Here is a 12,631-nt window from a genome sequence, read left to right as displayed (position 1 = left end):
TTATTAGGAAGCAGCGAGCTGGTTTCAGCGGTGTCCCTAGCTGCCCATGTTTAATGATTTGTACTGTGTAAACACTGCAGCATAATGAAATGTGTTTTTTCAAATCTGCGAACATGAGCGTCGGTGTTTTCTGGGGTCGGATGGACACCGTCATTAGTTTGTCTTGGTCGTGGTGTTTGCACACAGTGCAGACACGCATTAGCGTCCAAAGCAGAAGGCGAGCTTGTTAGACACTTCTGATGTAGACATCATATTGGGAGACTTGGCACAGCAGATAAAGCTCTAGACTTCTATGGAACATTTTAGTCATTTGGCTGACACCATTAGACTAGATAAAGAAATCAGAGCCAGGTTTCATTTTTAAATACATAAATATTTTAGATTTAAACAATGAATATGTCACTATAGTTTTGAGAATAGTTACTGACATGCATCGCATCGCAGTTGCTTGAGTTCAACACCGTGTCGTACAAAACAAGAGCATGTGAGGATCAAACTGGACTGGAGGTCGTGCTCGGCTAACTTGTGTTTGACCTCTGACCTTTCCCCTACAGTCCACCTGCTGTCAGAGACGATCCAGGGGGTGACAGCCACTGCCACAGGGATCCAGTACCAGCAGTCCTGGCTCTGCATCCTGTAAGCCACCGTGTGTTTGTGCCTGTGTGTCTGTGTGAGGTTTAGGTTTGAATGTAGCATCTTTAGGGTAATCTATTGTTAGACATGGAAGTGTATTAGTTAGTACAGAGGTCAGCAACCTTTTCTATCAAAAGAGCAAAAATAAAGAAAAATCAGTCTGGAGCTGGAAAACATGTTTGAGCCTTATAATGCAGGTAATTGGTCAAGGGTTGGTTGCAATATGCGCCCTCACTGCTAGATGCCACTAAATCCTACACACTCGACCTTTTATTGTCATGTAGTTGATCAACAAAATAATAAATAAAAATTTTGTTAATTGATTGAAAAATTCCAAAACACACATGTTGTTGTTGTTGCTTCTTAAATGTAAGAATTATCTGCATGTCTCTCTTTTTTAATGTGAAGTTAAATGAGATTTAACATTTTGGGGTTTGAGACAGTGGTTTGAACAAAACAAGAAATCTGAAGACATCACATTTGGCACTAGGAAAAATTGAAGACATTATTTTCACTATTTTTTAAAAAACTTTTTGTAGAATAAATAATCAATAGACTCGTGAATAAAAGTTTTGTACCAGTTTTGGATGGCACAGACAAATCATTTCATCCTGCCAAAACCAGCGTCTGATCTGAATATGTTTATACTCGACATTGAACGTTGCCGTTGAATTTGATGGACTTTAAGAATCAGATAATTTTCTCAACCCATAAAGGAATCCTTCACCAAATTTGGATACATTGTTTTAATTCACTGTGACAAAATGTGATTGTGGTTGAGGGATTTGTGTGTGTGCCTCTGCAGTATGTTTGTGTGTGTGCAAATTTATTCACATATTTGTGGCTGGTGTGTGTGTGTGTGTGTGTGTGTGTGTGTGTGTGTGTGCCTGCGTGTGATTTTGAATGCATGTGATTGTGAATGCATATGGATACTGTGTACCTGTTGCTGCAGAGAGAGAGGTTAATCTATGGAAATTAAGGGCGCTGCGGGTGAGGTGAGGCGTTGACATTTATAAAACCTCCTCTTTCTCCCTCTCCGCTCCAGCTGCAACGTGAAGCATCTCCAGAGGCGTCACGTGTGCATCTCCCGTCTGGAGAGGCCACAAAACTGGGGGGAGAACTGCTGCGAGGTCCGCTATGTCATCCTGATCCTGGCCCCACTCAAAATGGTAACTGCCACCCCCAGAGGGAGGAAATGATACAAGGGATTTATCTGACTTTTGCTTTGGATTACTGAGGCATTTGCAGACCCACTTGTTTGTTATATTTATTCATATTTCATTCATTAATTTATGTTTTTTTCTATTCGGTATATATTCTATATGTATTCTGTATATGTGCCAGCCTGTGACTGACCTTTAAGTTGGTACTACCATCATCTTCAACTAAAATATTCGTCTAAATGAATTCCATTTCTACTGATAACATGCTGTGAAGAGATTTTTCTTTGAATTCCATTGCCAGTCTTTTCTTTTCTCATTTTTGCCTGAATCTCAAAGTCATGTAAGGTGTGTTAGCTGCAGGTGTAAGGATTAGGAAAGTCCAACTCACCATATGATCAGTGTAGGCATCCTGCTGCCGTAGCACAACTAATTGATCATTTGCATACCCTCCTGCTCTGCCTTCAGCTTCTATATTAATAAAAAAGGATGTATATTTAGTTCAGTCGTTACAGTTTGGGAGGATTTTTGCAATTTATCTGCTTGTGCAAATTTAGGAACAGTCTGCCACCTGTCATGAGTCCAATTAAGTTTAATTTTCTTTAAAGCAAGCTCAATTCTGGATGAAACTATTGAATGGATAAGGAGCACCGTTTTCTGCTTTGGCATATTTTTACGCCCAGATCTGTTTAAACTGATTTCCAACAGGATTTTATGGCTCAATACTTCCAAAAAATATGTTTTGTTTCTTGCTGTAAGAAGACACTAATCACCACATGTTAAAAACAACATCCTGTTGTGACAATGACGGCTCCAAAAAGGTTTTCTGTAATTTGAAGTAAAAGGACAACTGGTAAGTAAACACAAACAAGCTACTAATTATGAGCCACAGTAATTAAAGTAATAAGACATAATTAAACTATTAAATCACAGAATGTTTGGGCGGCAAATGGTAGTTTTCAAAATATGATTGACACTCACTCTATTGTATAGTTTTTTGTTTTTTATTATTTAAAAACACCTTAATTTACATTTACACCTCTTCATTTTTTCTCATACAATGTGAGAGGATGGCGAGCTTCGAAGGAAAAGTCCTGTAAAGTGACTGACTGACAGCTTAAAATGCCCCATATATGTGTTTCTAGTTAACAGCACCATCTAGTGGCTGTGGTAATTATGAACGACACTGAGGTAGAAATGATGAAAGTGAAGAAGTATAAAGAAGAACAAAGTTTGTTTAGGACGGGCTGCAGTGGTAGTGAATGGGTCAAACAAACACAGGACTTTGACCCAGGAGATCGGTGCTTGTGTCCCTTGTGAAGCAAACATTGTTATCTGAAGTTACGTAACTTCCACATAAGCCCGTGCATTGCAACGTCATATTTTCATCACTTCTGGTAGCTACATAATTTATTTAACTTTTTTAACAATCTTATGTTACGCCTAACCATTTACTCTTCATCCCCTAATGTTAAGCAAGTAGTTTTGTTCCCTTAAACCTAATCAAACTGCAACTGTTTGAAAACGTTTTCTGATAATCTTGGAACCACTTACAGCCTCACTACAATACAGCCACTGAGGAAAGGGCTGATATTTTATGGTTATCTGCTCTAAACTGGATATTCCCGGTACGAGATGTTCACTTCCATGCACTGCTCAGTTTTTACAGTGTGATTAGCAACATGAGATGCGAGAATGGAGTTGGAGTTGGAAGACAAAGTCTATGCCCAGATTGTTCCACAAGTAGCCAGTTTGTACTCAGTAAACAAGTTAAAATAAACAAGTAAGCTACAATATCGCCAATAGGTTTGCATTTCAGCCACCTCATTTGCTCTCCACACAGATTGTTTTCTGAATGCATCCAACGTCCGCTCAAACATGATTAGTCAATGCTACTCAGACTACAACTGTATGTGAATACAGAATCTGTATATAGAGATGTATTGATCTCCTCTCAGTGGCTTGGGTGGGAATCCTGTGGGTCGTAGGAACAATCAACATAGCATGTTGTCATATGGTTTGGAGGACTGGCTGCCTGTTACACATTACTATGTATTTTCCTACCAATTTGTCTCGCATTTTAAATTTAAAATCTCCAATACATCGGAAGTGCCACTGATGGCTGCTAAGCTGCCAAATGTGTTGAACCGAATCCAATCCAAAGCCCTCACAGTGTTTTGTGTGGGCACGAGTGTCCCATTGGCTGAACCTTTCGGGTCACTGTTGTGTGCAGGATTGCTGTTTTCTTCAGCACTGAAGAGCTCGCTGTAGCCGATGGAGAGTGCCACATATCCTCTAATACCCTTCTCTCCCATCAAAACATGAACTCTTTCTACTTCCCATCAAACCACTCAACCCGCTTGTCCTCCACGGCTGCATCCAGAGCTTTCAACACACACACACACACACACACACACACACACACACACATGCATGCACAGACACACTTCACTCTGCCGTCTTCAGATGGCAGTGATTGTTGCCCCACTCCCCATAGAAAGCTTCAATCCTCACCCCCCCTGCTGAAAAAAAGAGATTTCTTCATGCTGGGACTACTTTTAGTGTGGTATCCGCCCCCCCAGGCGCACTATTTTCACCAAACTGTGGAACCACCAGGGGGTTAGAGTGACCCTGGCAATCAGCGATGCCTCAGCTAACTGCATCATGTTTTCTGTTTGTTGGTTTGTTTGTTTGTTTGGTTTCTATCTCTTGTTTTTCCCCCACGAGCCGTTCATTGTGTTCAATGCTACCAGTGCCCTCCTTGCCAGTTCTGCAGGCTGCAATCACAACCACTAATGGCATTCTCAGAGACATTAATCTAAGCCCCAAGTAAACATAAAGCACTATTATGTCTCAATTATCCTTGGTGGTGACTGTTTCTGTGAGAAAAAATCTTTGAAGGGGCATGATGATAATGATAATAGGAATTCCTTTGGTTGGCAAATGTATGTAATTTAGCATGTGTACGGGTGGAGCATTTCCATCACCCAGCATTTAAAAAGCTCCACAGCATGTGTGGCTCTTTTTTTTCTCCTTTTCTTTACCCAGCGTGAATACTGGGTGAATATTGAATAAAAGCGTAATACTGACAACTTCAAAACTATGAAATAACACATGGGTTTAACTCTTTTGCCTCACTATAATGTATTTTAATGTTGTCAGAGGACAAAACATATTTGCATCAAAAACCTGCTGGAAAATAATTATATTAATATTATTTTACACTTTCAGTGAGTTAAATCTGTAAACCAACATACATCCTGATCATAAATACCAAATATTTGGTCATTTTTTGTATTTTTAACCCTTTCCATGCCCATTTGTTTACATAATGCCACTGTTGTTTTTGCACAGATTCAAACACTGCAGAGCTCCATAATAAATAATATGTTTTGTACCAAGTTAAGTTTTGGGTAAACAGTAATTAGCCCTATTGCTGTAGTTATCTGTGTTATGGCAAGAACCTCTCACCTTATTAAAGAGAAATGACCATCCATCATTACTTTAAGACATGAAGGTCAGTCAATTTGGAAAATTTCAAGAACTTTGAATGTAAAAAACCATCAAACGCTAAGATGAAACAAGCTCTAATGAGGATCGCCTCAGGAAAGGAAGACCAAGAGTTACCTCTGCTGCAGACCACAAGTTCATTACAGCCTCAGAAATCAGCAACCAACAGTGCATCGGGTTAGAGCGCACATAAATGCTTCACAGAGTTCAAGTATCAGACACGTACCAATGTAGTAAATGGAGTGCACTTATATATAGTAAATATGTCCCATAGATCTTAAGAGCTATACTAATGTTTTCCTCCCCACATAATTCCGTATGTGCTTTTTCTGTGCTGGTGACTGGTACTGTATGTGTACCAGTGCCTCTACAGAAACTGCTTTAGCTCTTTTACTCTTGAGACAAACTGTCTTTGATGCTGACGGCACAGTGTTACTCACTGTGGACTCAAGTGTAGTCACTTTCTACACCCACATTTTCCCTGTCGCTCTGGTTAATCAAACTAGTGACCTTCAAACCAAGTGGATGAATCCTACTGAATATGCTGGTCCCCTGACTCTTTCTTTAAGGCCACCAGCAGTCAAATCTCAACACTGACTGGACTAAAATGATGTACCGAGCCTCGTGGTTCTCATTAGATGTATCCCAATAACTTTAGTGATCCCCTGGCTTTTCCTCGAGGATGCATTTTAATTACTTTGGTGATCCGCTGACTTTTTATCTTGCGCCAACTTCAGGGCAACATTTTTTTATTTGTCCACATCAGCATATTAGCATGCTGGAGTTATCTCAAAGCACACGGTCTTACAGAGCTGCCTCTCAAACCTGTAGTCCCACTGAACACGGAAAGAAAGCCTTCAGAATAATCAAGATTCATTCTCTCTGGTTGAAATTCAGTTACCACTGTGAGAAAGCTTAAAGGCTTTAGTTATTCTGTTTGCTGCAGCTGCTGCTGTGCACGCTGAGCCTGGCTATGTTGGTATCATCACCACCTGGCTAACAAGGCTTCCCTGGCACACGTTCTCAGAGCCTCCCAGGACATTATTACCATCACACTGTGACTTGTGACAGCATTATTTGTAACAGATGTGGGATTATGGACAAAACAACCAGCTTCAAACCTGACACCTTTAAAGCAGTAATGTTTACATGGTCCTTGATATCCAGACCAGATTTATTTTTCGAGTACTGACAGCAAAGCACGAGATTACAGTACATTTTGTATAATGTGTCTTGATATTTAATTGTGACATTTTTAGTTGAGATTGCTTTTATATCGCATAATATATACATTTTCTCAGAATAAAATTTAGAGGCAGTTTATACATACAGTATATTGACCATGTGCACTTTTGGCTTGTCCAGTGAATTAAATACCTGACAAACCAAGTTAGTCTTTTAGATTAATAATGTACAGTATGTTCAATGTATGAATCTGGAATCCTTTGTAGATGATACATTTACTTATTTTTTGGAAATTGTGATATTTGTACACATTTTTTTATTTAAAACATTCACATTTTAAACAAATGTTTCAACAATGAAAAAAATAAAGCTGCAGTCATTAAAATTTCTATTTGAACAATTGATTAAATTACTGTACATCTGTACATTTATGTCAACATTGCATTTTTGATACAATGTTTGCATTGATCTTTCAGTTTATTGTTTTGGCTTTTTAAAGACTTTATTTCACTCCCATTTGTCTCGTTAACCCCATTTCCCACCACATTAGGCAGTTATTTTCTCCAAACAAGCTCTAAAAACATACTAGGGCGAATTCAGGTTAAAAGATTAAATTACTTTTGCTGATTGCACCATGAATGGTGCATCACTTGCAACCGCTATCCATCCCATCTCAAGGTCCAATTCGCAGAAGAGATGGCGCTTATGACCTTACGGCGCAAACACGCCCATAACGTTTTACAACTGCAGTACAATGTGTAGTAGTATTTTAGTATCCATGTGGCAAAGTATAAATGTTGCCTTTGTGCAAAGAACACAGTAGACAAAACAATGGAAGAGAGAGAAAGAAAAAGAAAATGTTCAGTCCCCAAGCTACAGATCCTGACCGATGTGGTTCAGAGGCATTGCTCAAAAGTTTAACCTAGGAATTAAAATGGACAGACAAAAGCCGTATTTGAGATTTAATATTCCAGTCCGTCAGTGCTGTTTGTGTTATAAATCACTTCAGTTAGCACCAACTCTTTGAAGATGCCAATAATTTCTCTGTAACTATGGTTAATCTTTGTAAATTGGACTGTTTTTGCAATTAGGATCATTTGTGTTGAAAGGGGCCGATTTTGTGCCAAATATATGCATATTACCTCATTTAAATATGTGCAAAAGGCGCAGGAGCTACAGGACAATATTTTTTTAGGCAACACAGTTTGGGATGATGTTTCTTTTTGTCTTGTTTGTAAATTTGCCTGACTGTACGCTTCTTGCCCGGCCCCAAACCAAACACAGAGATGGTTATCTGGTCAAAAAGAGACAAAAAAGAGATAGCAGATAAACAGCAGGATATTTCCTTTTAAGAATTATTGGAGACAAAAAAACAGAGCAAAAAGGACAGTGAATGACAACATTCCTCAGCTGGACACAAACATAACTCCAAATGCTAATTTCTGCTTAATCTGTAAAAATTCTGGCATATCCAAAAGGTTTTAATATGTTAGGTTGTTAATACAGCTTGTTTAGACTGGTTTAACACAGATTTCACAAAACCAGCCATCAATTCACTTTATTAATGCACCACAACTTCCATACCCTCTCCCACAGAAAAGCACCAAGACAGCGATGGAGCTCGGCAGGACATTCGCCACCCTCTTCTCCGACATCTCCTTCAGGCAGAAGTTGCTGGAGACAAAGACGCAGGAGGAGTTTAAGGAGGCTCTGGTGTTCCAGAGGCACCAGCTGACGGCAACCAACCAGCAGCCCACCGCTCTGGGGAAGGAGGAGACGGACCCCCGCAGTCACAAACCCCTCAAGGTGAGCAGAGGAAGCGTATCGAGTGTGTACAACCTTTCAGTTTTAGGCGATTGGGGCACATTATCACACACATTCTGCAGCAGCATGTAATCATACGATGGCATTATGAGTCATTCCCAATGCCCTGAGATGAGGCTTGTGATTGGTAAGCGCTCGCTAATTTCCCTCTACATGTCAGACGTGTTTTCCATCTTATCTTCCTCCCTCACCTTTCACTTACTTTTCTCATTTCTTTACAGTGCTCCGTACAGAAATAAAACCATGCACATTCATTTACACATTTCCCCCCAAAAAAAAAAAATCCACTTCCATTTCTACTCTATTTCTTAACCCCCACCTCCTCCTCCTCTCCTCCTCACTCGGCTGGCTTGACTCCTCCATCTTTTCTCTCCCCCTAATCAATCAGCATCAACTCCTGCCAGGCCTCCTCAGTGGGCAAATGACCTTACATCTCTCACAGTCCTGTCAGAACTCCCCACCCGTTAGCTACACGTGCACATATACACACACACACACACACACACACACACACACATTAGCGCACATACACACACACACACACACACACACCTCCAGAGGGGCTCTGCTCAATGCCACAGACCAACATCTCCTCCTAATGTTGTCGTTGACAGGCCAGGGCTCCCAGACGTTTCCCCTTGTGTTTTTTTTTTCTTTCTTTTTTTTTATAGTGGAGGATTTTGTTAGGTGTTTATCCCAGGGCTTGAAAGGCTCAGTGCCACTCAGTGAAAGAGGGATATATGGAGAGAGACAGATGGACAGAGAGGGGGAAGAAGGGATGGTAGATGGGGAGAGAGAGCAGGTGAAATCAAGAGGAAATGATAAAAATAAGAGAGAAGAGAACGGAAAAAGAGAGATCACCGTTCTCCACCTCAGACCACCCGCAAGAACACACCACTTTTCTATCCTTAAAAAAAAATGAGGCCAAATCTTTGTTGTGTTTTTATGTTTTCCCTTCCTCTCTCTATCGACCGTTCAGAACGAATGGCAAACAGGTGGACAGTAATTCCTCGCTGAGACTTTTGTTTATCGAACCTGAGCCAAAAGCTGGCGATCAGGCGCCACACACAAACACGGGCTCCCTTGTAATAATAAATGATTCCATGATGTATAGGGATTTAATGGATGAACAGTCCGTGTTGAACAAGCGTGTGTGGCTTCATAAAACGAGAGAAGAGATGTTGATGCTGTTGTTTGTTTTTCAGGTTGTTTAAAATGTCTTTGTTCTGCCAAAAACCGTCAAAAGTTTATTCGATGACAAATGAGGCAGGAATGATTTTGCCATGGGCTTTTCCTACTCACACACCCCTGCCTCGTCACCCGTTCCATTTAATTGCGTAATGCTATGTTCAACAAGAAAATGAAACATTGGGTAATTGGATAATTTGCTTAATAAGCTCAGTCAGTACTGCACTTTTACTCCCTATCTTCTGTAACCTGAAAGCTCATCCTTTTAAGGATCACTTCATGTCTCCTTCTGAGTCACGTGGCTCTTCGCCGACCGTCCTAGCGACGTCTCTAAAAATACTTTAAATCTTCTGTCCCTGGCTGTTGCTGTCATCTCTCTGTCATTCTTGATCATTCTGGGGACGCGGGGATCTTTATTAAATGTACATGTAAATGTAGTCCTGCTGATCTGCTTACTTTATTTTGGATTACGCAACTGAAGCTTTTCCAGGACTATCTCGTTAAATTTGATGATTCAAATCAGCTTTCAGAAAGCCCCATGTGGAATCACCAGTGTCCTGGCTGAATCACCAAACGGTTCATTATTAATCCAAATGTGTCATTGTCCACAGCGGGATGGAGTCGGACACAGCCTCAAGCTTTTTCATGCTTTCACAGTTTTTGAAAGTCACACAATATGTAAAATTTACAGAAATATTATACATCAATACATCGACTGGCTTGTAATTCACGTGTAAATTAATTCGCTGTTTGCAGTTTCTCCACAAGGGGGGAGCCAGGCAGGCATTGTCACACAAATACCAACCTATTCCACCGAAAGGCAAAGAAAGTAACGGTGCCTACTAGAGAAGCGTGTATTCAACAGGAAGTCTCTTAGATCTCACTTCGGCACCATATTAACAAGTTAGAGCGGCCACACACGGCTCGGCTCGGCTGCGTGTCAGCTACAACACATCATTCAGGGTCACGCCTATTTTTTCTGCAAAACTCTACAATTAAATGATTTTCCTGTTGACATTACACCCTTTTACTTATGTTTTCAACGTCTAAATGTGAGGCCTCTGTCACAGGCATTACATTATTTATTGTTTTACTCAACACTTCCTGTTTCAAAATAAGACAAAATAAATTAAAAAAAAGTGATCGTTCAGATTTTTTAAATATATAATAAAAATATGAGATTGTTTTGGGGGGGTTTTCAGGGGGTTTAGGAAATTAATAGAAGCCATGTTTTTATCGACAGTTTTTTTTTTAATACATAAACTACGATAACTGTCAAAAATTAGCATTGCTTTAAATTTGTATGTTTGCTGTTTTTATTATTTACAATAAAGACCTAGGCTGTTAGTCATTATGGTAGTAAATACTCTATCAATAGTACAGTGCAATTCAGCTTGTTCCTAAAAAAATAAAAAGCTTTTGTTGGTTTTGTGATCTAAGGCAACATTTAAGCTCTTTCTGAACAACAAATGTGTCTATGATTTTAATAACATTCAAGTTTACTATTTCTAGCATCAATGACTGAATTAAGTCAACATACTGTACATTGGGGGGGTTCTATAAACAGAAATAAATGAAGTTGTCGAGCTCCATGACTACAAGTGTCAAATTTGAAGGAATTATTACTGTCCTTTCCCGTAGATGGCGCACGCTTGCATGTCTGCAAACCACTGCACCGCTGATACTGGGCTGTGTGTGTGTGTGTGTGTGTGTGTGTGTGTGTTTGTGTGTAACCTTTTCCCTTCTGTCCACAGTGTAAAGATTTCTTCAAAGCTGGCCGGGGGATTTATGAGGACTTGTGCCGCCGACTACCCTTCTACCCCTCTGACTTCACAGATGGTAGGCTGGACCTGGACTTGTGCTGAAAGTGAATCATCTCCCTTATTATGCCACACTGGGGTGCCTCTGGCAGCTCCTCATTTATCTGTAACCCTTTGCCTCGGATACATCTGTGCTCCATCTGTGTCACATCTAGGGTTATCTCCTGCTAAAATGACTCAAACGTCTTACGGCTCCCATATGTTCTTGTACGTACAATATTATTGTAATTTCCCAAGCCATTAGACGAGGACATTTCCCTGCACATTCCCATTGAGGACTCAGCCAACGGATTATTGAATCATCAAATCATTCTCTTTATTAACAAATCACGTCTGTCATCTGTTAAACAAATATACACGTGCTGCCTGACCTTTAAAATCTGGTGTTTTCCAAAAGCATCTGAATGTTTTTTATTTACTGCCAGAGATGCTTATGAATTTCAGGAAATTGAGTTTTTCAACATGATTGGAACTGCTTAATTAAAGCAGATAAATCTACTCAGTTGACCTTGACTGTAAAAAAAAAAAAAAAAAAAGACTGAGTAAAGTACATTTAAGAAGTACAGTTTTCTCAGCTGCTCTCTCTCTCAGTCGTTTCTCGTTTCATAATATCCAAACACATTCATCGTTGCTCTAACAAAATCAAGATAGTTCTGTCTTGTGACTGTCATCAGATAATGATCATCTGATGAAGGTCACAGGACCAAAATCATTGTGATCACATTAGAGCCCAATTAAAGTGTTTTATTCCAAAATGAGTTATCCATCATTTGGATAAAAGCGATAACTGCTCTTACGGAATGATGGATGGCACGAAACTGAAACAAATTACTTTTAAAAAGGCCAGTATGTAGTGTATGCCTGTGTGGAAGAGTTTTACTGTACATATCCGATGCTCCATATTGTGCAGCCGCTGAATGATGAACTCTGTTAATGTTTTTGTCGTTTTGAAATTAAAGTGTTGAGCCTCCTCCGCTCCATTATGAGGTGAATATGACTCATGTGTTTATGTTTGCCTCCCCTCAGGTATAGTTGGCAGTAATAAAACCCTGCTGAAGTACATGACCACAGCCATCTTCCTCTACATCGCCATCCTCCTCCCCGCCATCGCTTTCGGCTCCCTCAATGACGAGAGCACACGTGGCGAGATAGGTATGACAACGTGAACACTTTTCTCTGCTCTCTATTTTCTCCACGGACTCAGATTTCTCAGATCTAGGGGATAAATTCTCTGTAGTGCAGTGTGAGTGACTGTGAGAACAACAAGTTATGTCATTTGGTCTGACTCACAGGATGTAGACTGTTGGAATA

At 40.1% G+C, this 12,631-nt stretch overlaps 1 protein-coding gene across 3 annotated transcripts in view; it reads left to right on the top strand.

Moving 5' to 3' along the window:
• Positions 1-12,631, top strand: part of slc4a11 (solute carrier family 4 member 11) — a 131,227-nt gene that overhangs the window by 91,045 nt on the left and 27,551 nt on the right. For all 3 annotated transcript variants that reach the window (XM_059352896.1, XM_059352894.1, XM_059352895.1), the window contains 5 exons: positions 555-636; positions 1,679-1,802; positions 8,085-8,294; positions 11,255-11,339; positions 12,347-12,472. In XM_059352896.1, coding sequence (XP_059208879.1) covers positions 555-636; positions 1,679-1,802; positions 8,085-8,294; positions 11,255-11,339; positions 12,347-12,472 — 627 coding nt within the window. The remainder of the gene's footprint in view (positions 1-554; positions 637-1,678; positions 1,803-8,084; positions 8,295-11,254; positions 11,340-12,346; positions 12,473-12,631) is intronic.

The sequence above is a fragment of the Centropristis striata genome, chromosome 16, assembly GCF_030273125.1.
Source record: "Centropristis striata isolate RG_2023a ecotype Rhode Island chromosome 16, C.striata_1.0, whole genome shotgun sequence".
Taxonomy (NCBI): domain Eukaryota; kingdom Metazoa; phylum Chordata; class Actinopteri; order Perciformes; family Serranidae; genus Centropristis; species Centropristis striata.
This window is presented reverse-complemented; position numbering and strand designations above follow the sequence as displayed.